General features: G+C 39.6%; 1 protein-coding gene across 1 annotated transcript; it reads left to right on the forward strand.

Annotated features, from left to right (window-relative positions):
- Positions 1–804: 804 nt before the first annotated feature.
- On the forward strand, positions 805–16,000 carry LOC120993534 (capZ-interacting protein-like). The gene is made up of 6 exons (XM_040422016.1): positions 805–825; positions 920–1,006; positions 4,811–4,882; positions 11,001–11,204; positions 13,114–13,467; positions 15,857–16,000. The coding sequence occupies exons 1-6, from the start codon at positions 805–807 to the stop codon at positions 15,872–15,874; spliced, it is 756 nt and encodes a 251-aa protein (XP_040277950.1). The 3' UTR covers positions 15,875–16,000.
- Positions 16,001–17,415: the final 1,415 nt, after the last annotated feature.

Raw genomic sequence — 17,415 nt, forward strand, 5'->3', positions numbered from 1 at the left:
TTCACACTAGCGTTAGAGGAATCCGGCAGGCAGTTCCGTTGCCTGAACTGCCTGCCGGATCCATAAATCCATGTGCAAACGGATACAATTTGTTTCCGGATCCGTTTGACAAATGCATTGAAATACTGTATCTATCTCTCCGGTGTCATCGGGGAAAAACGGATCCGGTATTTAATTTTTTAACATTTTTAAAGGTCTTGCGCATGCACAGTTGGTACCGCATCCGGCATTAATACATTTCAATGGAAAATAATGCCGGCATTCCGGCAAGTGTTTTTTCGGAATTTTGGCCGGAGAAAATGCTGCAGCATGCTGCGGTATTTTCTCCGGCCAAATACCGTAAAAGTGACTGAACTGAAGACATCCTGATGCATACTGAACGGATTGCTTTCCATTCAGAATGCATTAGGACAAAAGTGAAGTGTTTTTTTTTCCCGGTATTGAGCCCCCTAGGACAGAACTCAATACTGGAAAACTTTAACGCTAGTGTGAAAGTACCCTTATGGTAACTATGGAAAATTACCAGCTTTTTATTATTAGCTAGAAAGTCCCAAAAGTTCTCAGTATTTGTTAAACCTTTCCACAGTGCTGTACAAACACAGTGCAATGACTGGATATATATAACAACAAACATATAGAATGCAGTTACTCAATATTAACAGTATAAGTCAGTGTAAGTTAACCCTTTAAAGTCAAATTAAGAAAGGAGTTGATAACTTTGCATAGGGAAAACTGGAAAATGTCCAGACTTCAAAGTACCCCTGCTCAGGGCACTACAAGTGGCCTCAACAATTGCCCATTCTTATGATTGTCGGGGGCCCCAGCGTCTGGGACCTCCATTGATCAGACTGCAAAGAACGTGTCTAATATGTTAGTGTCATTTATACAATAAGTGAACATTGTGTCTGTTCTTTCTAAGGTTCCACCACCACATAAGCCAACCAGACGGAAACCGCCATGTTCTCTGCCACTGCCGAAAACCGAGGTTACTAATAATGGGGATGAGGTGAGTTCATCCCAGTGAAACAGGTTTCCAGTCACCTGAAGAGGCTTTCCAGGCATGGAAAGAAGGACAGATACAGTAGATATATAGATAGATAGAAAATTGAAGAGACAGCAGCACAAGTCAAAATTGCTCAAAGAGGGGGTGCAATCCCCCCAGGCCGAGGATAATAGAGCCTAAGATATCCAAAGAAATAGAATGAGGCAGTCACTTCTTGTAGACGCCACGGATGGCGCTCACATGAGACGCTACCCTCCATTATGATGATCTTGTAAGTGTTTGTAAACACCTTAACCAGGTGTTATATTTGGTTTTAATTGTTCACAAGGTGATGAGGTGAAGTATGTGTCACTATATGTGCACATTTATACATATGAGCTGCAAATGGATGACAATACCACCATGCACTCTTTCAGGATATTCATTATATTTTTTTTTTAAACACAGCTTTATTAGTTTTATACAAACGCAAAACACAAATGTAATAGCACTCTGCAACCAGCATTCTGCCCTGCCTCTATGCTGGATGAGGATAGATAGATAGTATATATTGGAGGCGTGGCGATCTCCTTGGAGTCATTGCACACCTGACCAGTCAATCTGTCCTTGAGGCTGGTTTTAAAGTCAGTATAAAACTGAGTCTGCTTATATAGCACCTACCAGTAGCCATTTGGCTCCAGGAGAAGTATATGGTGGGCTCAGCGTGCATGTTGGTACTTGCATCCCTGGATCCGATGAAAGCTGTAATGGCACCGGACGGGGTTAAAAGCAGAGTGTGCTTGGCGTGCATGCTGCACCTGCATTCCCTGGACTTTGTGTGGCTGTCATGGCCCATAAACAGGTAGGAACTAGTGTTAGGGACCACTCAAATGGCGGCGACCTTGACGTGGTGAGTGGCTTATTACACTTTGGCCAAAATGTACACCAATGTCTCATTCAGCATGGAGGCAGGGCAGAGTGCTGGTTGCAGAGTGCCATTGCATTTGTGTTTTGCGTTTGTATATGTATTTCGCCATAGTGATCTGCACCTGCATACAGGGTTGTGCTGATTGAATCCCCCACATTTTTTTAAATTAGTTTTATCATAACTAAAAGCCAGTACAACAATCTCTATTATTGCATATTCCATATATGCAGTTATACACTGTATGATTCTTTATTGATCACATGTTATATATGATTTTTATTATAATCATGTTCTTGATTGATCATTTATTGTGATCCTCCACTTTGTCTTTATACACTGCTCAAAAAAATAAAGGGAACACAAAAATAACACATCCTAGATCTGAATTAAATATTCTTCTGAAATACTTTGTTCTTTACATAGTTGAAGGTGCTGACAACAAAATCACACAAAAATAAAAAAATGGAAATCTATTTTTCAACCCATGGAGGTCTGGATTTGGAGTGACCCTCAAAATTAAAGTGGAAAAACACACTACAGGCTGATCCAACTTTGGTGTAATGTCCTTAAAACAAGTCAAATGAGGCTCAGTAGTGTGTGTGGCCTCCACGTGCCTGTATGACCTCCCTACAACGCCTGTGCATGCTCCTGATGAGGTGGCGGACGGTCTCCTGAGGGATCTCCTCCCAGACCTGGACTAAAGCATCTGCCAACTCCTGGACAGTCTGTGGTGCAACGTGACGTTGGTGGATAGAGCGAGACATGATGTCCCAGATGTGCTCAATTGGATTCAGGTCTGGGGAACGGGCGGGCCAGTCCATAGCATCAATGCCTTCGTCTTGCAGGAACTGCAGACACACTTCAGCCACATGAGGGTCTAGCATTGTCTTGCATTAGGAGGAACCCAAGGGCCAACCGCACCAGCATATGGTCTCACAAGGGGTCTGAGGATCTCATCTCGGTACCTAATGGCAGTCAGGCTCCTCTGGCGAGCACATGAGGGCTTGTGCGGCCCTCCAAAGAAATGCCACCCCACACCATTACTGACCCAAAGCCAAACCGGTCATGCTGGAGGATGTTGCAGGCAGCAGAAACGTTCTCCACGGCGTCTCCAGACTCTGTCACGTCTGTCACATGTGCTCAGTGTGAACCTGCTTTCATCTGTGAAGAGCACAGGGTGCCAGTGGCGAATTTGCAATCTTGGTGTTCTCTGGAAAGTGCCAAACGTCCTGCACGGTGTTGGGCTGTAAGCACACCCCCACCTGTGGACGTCGGGCCCTCATATCACCCTCATGGAGTCTGTTTCTGACCGTTTGAGCAGACTCATGCACATTTGTGGCCTGCTGGAGGTCATTTTGCAGGGCTCTGGCAGTGCTCCTCCTGTTCCTCCTTGCACAAAGGCTGAGGTAGCGGTCCTGCTGCTGGGTTGTTGCCCTCCTACGGCCTCCTCCACGTCTCCTGATGTACTGGCCTGTCTCCTGGTAGCGCCTCCATGCTCTGGACACTACGCTGACAGACACAGCAAACCTTCTTGCCACAGCTCGCATTGATGTGCCATCCTGGATAAGCTGCACTACCTGAGCCACTTGTGTGGGTTGTAGACTCCGTCTCATGCTACCACTAGAGTGAAAGCACCGCCAGCATTCAAAAGTGACCAAAACATCAGCCAGGAAGCATAGAACTGAGAAGTGGTCTGTGGTCACCACCTGCAGAACCACTCCTTTATTGGGGGTGTCTTGCTATTGCCTATAATTTCCACCTGTTGTCTATCCCATTTGCACAACAGCATGTGAAATTGATTGTCACTCAGTGCTGCTTCCTAAGTGGACAGTTGATTTCACAGAAGTGCGATTGACTTGGAGTTACATTGTGTTGTTTAAGTGTTCCCTTTATTTTTTTGAGCAGTGTATATAAATTGTATGCACTGGTCACACTGCTTGAGAAAGGCCTCATTGTGTTGGGGCTGAAACGTTGTGAGTTGGGTAAATAAAACGGTCCACCACGTTTTCATCATTTTGGAGTGCTGCCCTCATTCCATTTCTTTGGATAGATAGATATGAGATAGATAGATAGATAGATAGATAGATAGATAGATAATAGATAGATATTAGATAGATAGATATTAGATAGATAGATAGATAGATAGATATTAGATAGATAGATAGATAGATAGATAATAGATAGATAGGAGATAGATATGAGATAGATAGATAGATAGATAGATAGATAGATAGATAGATAGATAGATAGATAGATAGATAGATAGATATGAGATAGATAGATAGATAGATATGAGATAGATAGATAGATAGATATGAGATAGATAGATAGATAGATAGGAGATAGATAGATAATAGATAGATATTAGATAGATAGATAGATAGATAGATATTAGATAGATAGATAGATAGATAGATAGATAATAGATAGATAGATAGATAGATAGATAGATAGATAGATAGATATTAGATAGATAATAGATAGATAGATAGATAGATAGATAGATATGAGATAGATAGATAGATAGATATGAGATAGATAGATAGATAGATATGAGATAGATAGATAGATAATAGATAGATAGATAGATAGATAGATAGATAGATAATAGATAGATAGATAGATAATAGATAGATAGATAGATAGATAATAGATAGATATGAGATAGATAGATAATAGATAGATAGATAGATAGATATGAGATAGATAGATAGATATGAGATAGATAGATATGAGATAGATAGATAGATAGATAGATAGATAGATAGATAGATTAGACAGAGAGTGTCCTGTACCCTAGGTGTGATGCAGTCTCAGAACACTGTCCATGTGTCTGGTGTCCTAGTAATAAAGGTTAAAGTAATTTGAGTCCAGTTCTTTCTGCTCCTCTTTTCTTTTAGAAACTGTCTCCCCCGCACTCACAGGTGCCTAAGATCAAGGTGAAGAGTTCCCCTCTAATTGAGAAACTTCAGGTAAGTGATGGTAAGGCCACATCAGACAGTCTATATACTGCAGTGATATGGACCATGCTGGTATAACCTGGGTATCTCCTGTATATAATTATATATGTACAGCTGGTATAACCTGGGTATCTCCTGTATATAATTATATATGTACAGCTGGTATAAGTTATATATCTTCTTGTATAAAGTGATATGGAGCATGCTGATATAACCTGGGTATCTCCTGTATATAATTATATATGTACAGCTGGTATAAGTTATACCTCTTCCTGTATATAGTGATATGGACCATGCTGGTATAACCCGGGCATCTCCTGTATATAATTATATATGTACAGCTGGTATAACCTGGGCATCTCCTGTATATAATTATATATGTACAGCTGGTATAAGTTATACATCTTCTTGTATATAGTGATTTGGACCATGCTGGTATAACCTGGGCATCTCCTGTATATAATTATATATGTACAGCTGGTATAACCTGGGCATCTCCTGTATATAATTATATATGTACAGCTGGTATAACCTGGGCATCTCCTGTATATAATTATATATGTACAGCTGGTATAAGTTATACATCTTCTTGTATATAGTGATATGGAGCATGCTGGTATAACCTGGGTATCTCCTGTATATAATTATATATGTACAGCTGGTATAAGTTATACATCTTCTTGTATATAGTGATATGGACCATGCTGGTATAACCTGGGTATCTCCTGTATATAATTATATATTTACAGCTGGTATAAGTTATACATCTTCTGTATATAGTGATATGGACCATGCTGGTATAACCTGGGTATCTCCTGTATATAATTATATATGTACCGCTGGTATAAGTTATACATCTTCTTGTATATGGTGATATGGACCATGCTGGTATAACCTGGGTATCTCCTGTATATAATTATATATATACAGCTGGTATAAGTTATACATCTTCTGTATATAGTGATATGGACTATGCTGGTATAACCTGGGTATCTCCTGTATATAATTATATATGTACAGCTGGTATAAGTTATACATCTTCTGTATATAGTGATATGGACCATGCTGGTATAACCTGGGCATCTCCTGTATATAATTATATATATACAGCTGGTATAAGTTATACATCTTCTGTATATAGTGATATGGACTATGCTGGTATAACCTGGGTATCTCCTGTATATAATTATATATGTACAGCTGGTATAAGTTATACATCTTCTGTATATAGTGATATGGACCATGCTGGTATAACCTGGGCATCTCCTGTATATAATTATATATGTACAGCTGGTATAAGTTATACATCTTCTTGTATATAGTGATATGGACCATGCTGATATAACCTGGGCATCTCCTGTATATAATTATATATGTACAGCTGGTATAAGTTATACATCTTCTGTATATAGTGATATGGACCATGCTGGTATAACCTGGGCATCTCCTGTATATAATTATATATGTACAGCTGGTATAAGTTATACATCTTCTTGTATATAGTGATATGGAGCATGCTGGTATAACCTGGGTATCTCCTGTATATAATTATATATGTACAGCTGGTATAAGTTATACATCTTCTTGTATATAGTGATATGGACCATGCTGATATAACCTGGGCATCTCTGTATATAATTATATATGTACAGCTGGTATAAGTTATACATCTTCTTGTATATAGTGATATGGACCATGCTGGTATAACCTGGGCATCTCCTGTATATAATTATATATGTACAGCTGGTATAAGTTATACATCTTCTTGTATATAGTGATATGGACCATGCTGGTATAACCTGGGCATCTCCTGTATATAATTATATATGTACAGCTGGTATAAGTTATACATCTTCTTGTATATAGTGATATGGAGCATGCTGGTATAACCTGGGCATCTCCTGTATATAATTATATATGTACAGCTGGTATAGGTTATACATCTTCTTGTGTATAGTGATATGGACCACGCTGGTATAACCTGGGTATCTCCTGTATATAATTATATATGTACAGCTGGTATAAGTTATATATCTTCTTGTATATAGTGATATGGAGCATGCTGGTATAACCTGGGCATCTCCTGTATATAATTATATATGTACCGCTGGTATAAGTTATACATCTTCTTGTATATGGTGATATGGACCATGCTGATATAACCTGGGCATCTCCTGTATATAAATATATATGTACAGCTGGTATAAGTTATACATCTTCTTGTATCTAGTGATATGGACCATGCTGGTATAACCTGGGTATCTCCTGTATATAATTATATATGTACAGCTGGTATAAGTTATACATCTTCTTGTATATAGTGATATGGAGCATGCTGGTATAACCTGGGCATCTCCTGTATATAATTATATATGTACATCTGGTATAACCTGGGTATCTCCTGTATATAACTATATATTTACAGCTGGTATAACCTGGGTATCTCCTGTATATAATTATATATGTACAGCTGGTATAAGTTATACATCTTCTTGTATATAGTGATATGGACCATGCTGGTATAACATGGGCATCTCCTGTATATAATTATATATGTACAGCTGGTATAAGTTATACATCTCCTTGTATATAGTGATATGGACCATGCTGGTATAACCTGGGCATCTCCTGTATATAATTATATATGTACAGCTGGTATAAGTTATACATCTCCTTGTATATAGTGATATGGACCATGCTGGTATAACCTGGGCATCTCCTGTATATAATTATATATGTACAGCTGGTATAAGTTATACATCTCCTTGTATATAGTGATATGGACCATGCTGGTATAACCTGGGCATCTCCTGTATATAATTATATATGTACAGCTGGTATAAGTTATACATCTTCTTGTATATAGTGATATGGACCATGCTGGTATAACCTGGGCATCTCCTGTATATAATTATATATGTACAGCTGGTATAAGTTATACATCTTCTTGTATATAGTGATATGGACCATGCTGCTATAACCTGGGCATCTCCTGTATACAATTATATATGTACCGCTGGTATAAGTTATAGATCTTCTTGTATATAGTGGTATCTCCTGTATATAATTATATATGTACAGCTGGTATAAGTTATACATCTTCTTGTATATAGTGATATGGACCATGCTGCTATAACCTGGGCATCTCCTGTATACAATTATATATGTACAGCTGGTATAAGTTATACATCTTCTTGTATATAGTGATATGGACCAGGCTGGTATAACCTGGGCATCTCCTGTATATAATTATATATGTACAGCTGGTATAAGTTATACATCTTCTTGTATATAGTGATATGGACCATGCTGGTATAACCTGGGCATCTCCTGTATATAATTATATATGTACATCTGGTATAACCTGGGTATCTCCTGTATATAACTATATATTTACAGCTGGTATAACCTGGGTATCTCCTGTATATAATTATATATGTACAGCTGGTATAAGTTATACATCTTCTTGTATATAGTGATATGGACCATGCTGCTATAACCTGGGCATCTCCTGTATACAATTATATATGTACAGCTGGTATAAGTTATACATCTTCTTGTATATAGTGATATGGACCAGGCTGGTATAACCTGGGCATCTCCTGTATATAAATATATATGTACAGCTGGTATAAGTTATACATCTGCTTGTATATAGTGATATGGACCATGCTGCTATAACCTGGGCATCTCCTGTATACAATTATATATGTACCGCTGGTATAAGTTATAGATCTTCTTGTATATAGTGATATGGACCATGCTGGTATAACCTGGGCATCTCCTGTATATAATTATATATGTACATCTGGTATAACCTGGGTATCTCCTGTATATAACTATATATTTACAGCTGGTATAACCTGGGTATCTCCTGTATATAATTATATATGTACAGCTGGTATAAGTTATACATCTTCTTGTATATAGTGATATGGACCATGCTGCTATAACCTGGGCATCTCCTGTATACAATTATATATGTACAGCTGGTATAAGTTATACATCTTCTTGTATATAGTGATATGGACCAGGCTGGTATAACCTGGGCATCTCCTGTATATAATTATATATGTACAGCTGGTATAAGTTATACATCTTCTTGTATATAGTGATATGGACCATGCTGGTATAACCTGGGTATCTCCTGTATATAATTATATATGTACAGCTGGTATAAGTTATACATCTTCTGTATATAGTGATATGGACCATGCTGGTATAACCTGGGCATCTCCTGTATATAATTATATATGTACCGCTGGTATAAGTTATACATCTTCTGTATATAGTGATATGGACCATGCTGGTATAACCTGGGTATCTCCTGTATATAATTATATATGTATAGCTGGTATAAGTTATACATCTTCTTGTATATAGTGATATGGACCATGCTGGTATAACCTGGGTATCTCCTGTATATAATTATATATGTACAGCTGGTATAAGTTATACATCTTCTTGTATATAGCGATATGGACCATGCTGGTATAACCTGGGAATCTCCTGTATATAATTATATATGTACAGCTGGTATAAGTTATACATCTTCTTGTATATAGTGATATGGACCATGCTGGTATAACCTGGGTATCTCCTGTATATAATTATATATGTACCGCTGGTATAAGTTATAGATCTTCTTGTATATAGTGATATGGACCATGCTGGTATAACCTGGGCATCTCCTGTATATAATTATATATGTACAGCTGGTATAACCTGGGTATCTCCTATATATAATTATATATGTACAGCTGGTATAAGTTATACCTCTTCTTGTATATAGTGATATGGACCATGCTGGTATAACCTGGGCATCTCTTGTATATAATTATATATGTACAGCTGGTATAAGTTATACATCTTCTTGTATATAGTGATATGGACCATGCTGGTATAACCTGGGTATCTCCTGTATATAACTATATATGTACATCTGGTATAAGTTATACATCTTCTTGTATATAGTCATATGGGGCATGCTGGTATAACCTGGGTATCTCCTGTATATAATTATATATGTACAGCGGGTATAAGTTATACATCTTCTTGTATATAGTGATATGGACCATGCTGGTATAACCTGGGCATCTCCTGTATATAATTATATATATATACAGCTGGTATAAGTTATACATCTTCTTGTATATAGTGATATGGACCATGCTGGTATAACCTGGGCATCTTCTGTATATAATTATATATGTACAGCTGGTATAAGTTATACATCTTCTTGTATAAAGTGATATGGACCATGCTGGTATAACCTGGGCATCTCCTGTATATAATTATATATGTACAGCGGGTATAAGATATACATCTTCTTGTATATAGTGATATGGACCATGCTGGTATAACCTGGGCATCTCCTGTATATAATTATATATGTACAGCTGGTATAAGTTATACATCTTCTTGTATAAAGTGATATGGACCATGCTGGTATAACCTGGGCATCTTCTGTATATAATTATATATGTACAGCTGGTATAAGTTATACATCTTCTTGTATAAAGTGATATGGACCATGCTGGTATAACCTGGGCATCTCCTGTATATAATTATATATGTACAGCGGGTATAAGTTATACATCTTCTTGTATATGGTGATATGGAGCATGCTGGTATAACCTGGGTATCTCCTGTATATAATTATATATGTACAGCTGGTATAAGTTATACATCTTCTTGTATATAGTGATATGGACCATGCTGGTATAACCTGGGTATATCCTGTATATAATTATATATGTACAGCTGGTATAAGTTATACATCTTCTTGTATATAGTGATATGGACTATGCTGGTATAACCTGGGCATCTCCTGTATATAATTATATATGTACAGCGGGTATAAGTTATACATCTTCTTGTATATAGTGATATGGACCATGCTGGTATAACCTGGGTATCTCCTGTATATAATTATATATGTACAGCTGGTATAAGTTATACATCTTCTGTATATAGTGATATGGACCATGCTGGTATAACCTGGGTATCTCCTGTATATAACTATATATTTACAGCCGGTATAAGTTTTACGATTTTATATACCTGTTGCCCTGTAGTTTTCAGGACTAATTTGCTGCACGCTCTTATCATGGTTTTGTTCTGTTTCCAGGCTAACTTGGCCTTCGCTCCTGCAGCTCTTCTTCCAGGACCACCCCCAAAGAGCCCCGGATTTAAAGCCATGGCCTCTCCATGGAGCACACCCCCATCGACACCCAGCAGCCCCGGTGTCCAGTCACATTCCAGCCACATAGAGGTATCACCGGTCAGTTTTGAACAGCCACCAGAGGGCAGTCATCTGCAGAGCTACACTAAGGTAACATTTGATGTCATTGAAGAAATTCTAGACATTATCATCTACATCAGGAGTGGGGAATCTCCGGCCCGTGGGCCGCATATGGCCCCCGGAATCAATTCCTGTGGCCCCCGGCCAGAATAAATAGTGAAAATGCTAATGACTGCATCCATTATGGAAGCAGTCATTTGCATGTGGGAGGCAAGGGAGGTGAGAACAGCGCTGCACTGGCTGTACTCACCTTCCCTGGTCTTCTTCCGGCCCCGCTCTCCTGACATAGATGCGCACTATGACCTGACGCTGTGTGCTATGACCAGGACTCTGCTGAGTGGCAGCACCGTCTGGCTCAGCTTCGTCAGACGGACGCTGCAGGCAGCGTTTTGGTGTCCGCCTCCAGAGCGGAATGATGACTGATCAGAGGCAAACTGATGCATTTTGAGCGGATCCTTTTCCATTCAGAATGCATTAGGGCAAAACTGATCCGTTTTGGACCACTTGTAAGAGTCCTGAACGGATCTCACTAACGGAAGGTCAAAACGCGAGTGTGAAAGTAGCCTTAAACCCCTCCATCCCCTGCAGGCAGCTCCCATTGATCTCAATGGGCGTTTTAAAAATCAGTGTGTCGGGAGCTCCCCCTAGTGGCAGTTGTATGCAGCACACAATTAATCCATAAATCATTATAGCAGCAGAGTTAAGGGGTTTTCCAGGATTTTCTTATTGATGGCCTATCCTAAGGTGAGGTTATCAATATGAGATCGTTAGGGGTCCGAATCCCAGCACCCCTGCCGATCAGCTGTTTGAGGAAGCCACAGTGCTCACCGGAGCTCTGGTAAGTGCGGCACCCTCCTTGCAGCTCACCAAGCACAGCGCCGTACATTATATAGTGGCTGCGCTTGGTACTGCAGCTAAACCCCATTCACGTCTTTTGCTGCCCCACTGAAATGAATGGGTACACATCTGATCTGCAAAAAATACATAGGCCCCGGTCGTGTGAATGGGGCCTAAGTATGATAAAAAGCCAGACCATGTTCTAAAGCCCAGTGCTACCTAAGGAGGAACAAGCCCATCCTACCCATCACATACACCTTTGTGCAGTGGGGGCATTGATGGGATTAATAGCCCCTAGGTCCAGGGTGCATATATACAAAATGCACATCTCACCCACCTTAATAAGACCTGCAAGTCCTTGGAGTGATGTGGATTCTTCCCTCTCTCTGTTATTAGGACTTTGGATAAGGTCTAATACACTGGTACCCCTTCCTTTTTTCCTATTACATTTATTTAAAATATATATATCTTAAAAAAAAAAAATATATATATATATATATATATATATATATATATATAAAAATATATAATAATACTAAATATAATAGTAATAAATATATTAGAACAATATAAAAATAATACATATAAACTAATATTAATAAAAAACTAATATAAAAATAAGAAATATTAAATAATAACAATATGTAATAAGAATACAAAAATAATAGCAGTAAATATAAAATAATAATAATAATAAAAATATATAAAAATAATATAATAATAAAAAGCAATATAAAATATAATAAATATAAAATAATAACAATATGTAATAAGAATACAAAAATAATAGCAGTAAATATAAAATAATAATAATAATAATAAAAATATATAAAAATAATATAATAATAAAAAGCAATATAAAATATAATAAATATAAAATAATAACAATATGTAATAAGAATACAAAAATAATAACAATAAATATAAAATAATAAAAATATGTAAAAATAATATGATAAATATAAAATTATAATAAAAAGTAATAACAAAAAATAATAAATATAGAAGAATAATAACAATTTTGGAATAATAATACATATAAAATAATAATAGATATAAATAATAACTGATATTAGACATAATGCTGTTCTCTTCGCTCTAGATCCGCACTAGAGGCTCCATAAAGCGGAGACCTCCCAGTCGTAAGTTTCGGAAATCCCAATCTGATATGGACTTTGACGTTGAAACGTACAACGCACCTGCGAGAGAGAATGGAGATAAATCAGAGGAGGGCGACGCTGCTCTGAGGGACAAGGAAAGCGCGGACGGATCGCCGGTGGCGGAGAATTCACCATCTGAGCCTGAGCAAAAAACGAAGCAGGAGGAGGCTGAAGAGGAGGAGGGCGAGCGGGGGGAGAAATCCGACAAACAGGAGGCAAAACCAGACACAAACGAGACAGAGACGCCGGACATGGAGGAGAAGAGTGAAGATCCAGGAGAGGAGTGCGACGGGGACGTAAGTGGATAAAGGATGCTGCACACTCTGCCCCCTGCTGGAGACATTAAAATGTGAAAAACTTTTTTTTTTTTAATCATCACTTGATGTTACAGGCCCAAAGCCTGAGGAGGCTGCACTACTGAAAGCCTGTCTGTCAGGTACAAAGACCATGCTTTGATTGATATCTACACCCTTATACGGCGCCAGCATCTGTGGACAATAATATGGGTGGTAATCTGGATCCAACACAAGGTCTCCATGGCCACGCTGCACCTGACAGTAAGCGGACCTGTTGTCAGCACAATCTCTCAGTAGTGCAGCCTCCCCCTCCCCCCGAATGAACTAAATGGGTGAGTAAATGCTAGTTTTCCCCATGTTTTACACTGCAGCTCTGCTTGTTCTGATTGACTACCGTGTCTAAGCACAAGCTCACCACAGTCTCTGCAGAAAGCTGACATTGTTCTGAATGCGGTAGATAGTTAGGTGCCCACACACATGCACACTGGGCTTGGCCGAGCGTATATGTGTTTTGAAAAAAGGGTAAAGGGCTGGGATCAGCAACCTCCGGCACGCCAGCTGCTGTGCAACTACAACTCCCAGCATGCATGCTTACTTGGCTGTTATTGTAACTCCCATAGAAGTAAAAGGAGGATTCTGGGAGTTGTAGTTTCAGAACAGCTGGAGGTTGCTGATCCCTGGTATAGGGAGTAAGCTGGTGCCAGACAACTATGGCGGCATCTTTTCTCCCCTGGCAACAAAAGCATCTGGAGTCGAAATATAACCTGCCCGATCCTTCTGTCCCCGGATATTAGAGAGTCTGTTTAATGGGTGCCCTCCTGCCTCTGGGACCCCCAAAATATGCTCTTTACAGTGGGACCTGAAATGTCTGTCAACGATGTGACCAAACAATCTAACATGCCGGACATCCTCACAAAGTAGACAATCCCTTTAAAGGCTAGGTACACCTTTGGGGGCAAAATTGTTCTCATTTTGAGCTAAAAATAATTTTTTCAATAGGTCTTTATTAAAAATGTTGAGCCCTTTTCTCTGTACAACCTTGGGTTTCTCTAATAGCAGGTTCTGAATTTTCACTCTATTCCGTCAGGCAGCTCAGCTGACGGCTCCTTACACTCATTATAGATCTGTTAATGACCTTTCAGTAATTTAGACTACTTTCACACTCGCGTTTTGGCTTTCCGTTTTTTATGAGATCCGTCATGGGCTCTCACAAGCGGTCAAAAACGGATCAGTTTTGCCCTAATGCATTCTGAATGGAAAAGGATCCGCTCAGAATGCATCAGTTTGCCTCCGATCAGTCCATTCTGCTCTGGAGGCGGACACCAAAACGTTGCCTGCAGCGTTTTGCTGTCCGCTTGACGAAACTGAGCCAAACGGATCTGTCCTGGCACACAATGTAAGTCAATGGGGAGGGATCCGTTTTCTCTGACGCAATCTGGCACAATGGTGTTCAAGACGGATCCGTCTTGGCTATGTTACAGATAATACAAACGGTTGTATTAATAATACATGCGGTTGTATTATTGTAACGGATCCGTTTTTGCAGATCCATGACGGAGCCGCCCAAAACGCGAGTTTGAAAGTAGCCTCAGAGATAAGGTTTATTACATGACCGGCACAAAGTGAAAGTACCATTCACACAGCTAGACGCTTAACCCTTTTGTGACAGAACGGCTGAATATTTTTAATAAAGACTGCAAAGAAAAAGGGGGTCAGTCAGCACATCCCAATGCGCCGGTGCATGCTGCCATGGCTAGAAACACAAACACAACGCAACAGCACTCTGCAAACCAAATAAAGTACAATAATGCCACAGTAATAGAAAATATTCTGGTGCTAATGCTGCGCTTATTTTGTAAATTTAAGATTCTTGGCAAATACATTTTGTACAAAACCATTTGGGCCCGTCTGCCACACGTCAAGGCGATCTCTATAAGACGGGAACCTAACACTAAATGCTACCTGTTATGTGCCATATTTTGGTATTATACCTGAGGGACTCTCCTGTTCCTTCAGCTGGGAAGGAACAGGTCATCTTTGTCCTGACACTATTTCCAGGGCCCTTTAGGGTCAGATGGGGCTCTAGGTTCCTGCGTATGAACATTTCTACCATCGAGGTCTGTTCATACTGATAGTAGTCAGGGCTCGGTTTAGGGATTCACTAGGTGGTGACCTTTCTCCTTTCCCTAGTTTCCAGGCCTAGTACCTTTTCCCTTCCCTCTTGTGTTCGTGTGGAGTTTACTACCCACACCGCGCCGTGACAAATTTTCCTTCTATACCCTGTTACCCTCGGGGCCCCTCCACATTTGCCTCAGCGGTGGACCCACAATGCGATATCTACGTCATATGTAAAATGATATTAAAATCCACGTATGTTTCTCTCATGTAGGATAAACCTGAAAAGTGAAGCAAAACGACCACCAGTAAAGCACAGGCCTTGACCGGCGGGCTGGGACGGCTGCCATGTTTGAGCGCAGTAGATCCGGTCCTGGATGACGTCCCTCCTCAGTGCGACCTGGAGGATCCCTACAGATACCATATCAATCCTGTCAAAGCGCAGGGTAATAGTGAACACGCCGCGTGTACATGTGATGTAAATGTCACTGAATAAACTACCAGTCTCAGCGTGTCCTGGACGCTGGGAGTTGTAGTTCTCTGTCTTTAAGCAGTGTTAGATTCCATATTGATATATTTATGGCGTCATTGATGTTTATAGATATTTTATGTCCTGTGCCTCATTAAAGTGTTTTGAGCATAGAAAGTCCTTCTGTTTCTGGGAAAGCTGTGTGACAACCAATATGGCCGCCATGCCTGACTCCACAAGTGCTTGCCGCCCAGTATTCCCAGACTCCTATGTCTAAATATTATTTCTCTGCTATCCTCCTATAACTAAGATAAACTTCTGTTCTGAAACCTGGGTGACGACAACCATGACCGCCATAATTACACCTCTGTGGTTGTCACCCAGCTTTCCCTGATTCCTGACTCTTATAACTGATTGATAGGCTGAAGTCAGTCAGAGACTGAGAGTGGTAATGGCTGCCAAGCTTCTGATGGTGGGCCGCACACCAATATGACATCACAAGTCACGTGATCAGAAATCATCATCGTGGTCGGTGGTGACCGTTAGGACGGGTTTCAAACATGGCGGATAGTTCCTGCTGCGAAGGGGTTCAAGGGTTAAAAATCCACAATAAAATCTGCCAAGTCTGAACTCGGCCTCAGCAGTAGGCCGCAATACTGTGACAGAAAATGTCCTTGTCGCCCATAGCAACCAATCAGAGCTGAGCTTTCATTTCCTACACCCTGCACTGGAAAATGAAACGTGTCCTCTGATTGGTTGCTATGGGCAATGTCCGGGGCCTAAATATATATATATTCACGACCGCCCTGAGGTCAGTACCACCTTTCATGACAAGAAGTGGGTTGTATGTTTCTATAGATTCTGAAATCTTGTCAATCTTTATATATTATATTATATTTTTTATATATTGTATAAAAATCAATGTTATTAAAAGGACGCTCCACCTTTAGCTCCGTCAATAGAAAATCCGGTGCAGACAAGGGTCTCCATACCAGATCTGTGCTCCTTTTTACAGCTTTAGTTCATATTTAACATATATGGCTGAGAAAAAGACCTGGTGCTGATTGAAAACCATCTGCAAGTTGCTGTTGATGGATCTTTTCAAGGCATTTTCCCCTAATTTACCCCCTAACTCATTACCACATGAATAACTAATGAATTACGGCAGGGTCTACACACAATAGTGACCCACTAAATTCACATGCTGTTTGCCAAGGCTTAAATATTGGGATGTGCAAGGGTTAACCGGGGACAAGAAAATGAACCTAAAAAAAATCTTAATAGGGCCTGAGCTTGATTTGCTGATACGGATCTCAAAATACTCTGCTTGCCTTCCTGCGGCCATAGATTTCTGTTTATCTGCA

This window comes from Bufo bufo, chromosome 3 (assembly GCF_905171765.1).
Source record: "Bufo bufo chromosome 3, aBufBuf1.1, whole genome shotgun sequence".
Lineage (NCBI taxonomy): Eukaryota > Metazoa > Chordata > Amphibia > Anura > Bufonidae > Bufo > Bufo bufo.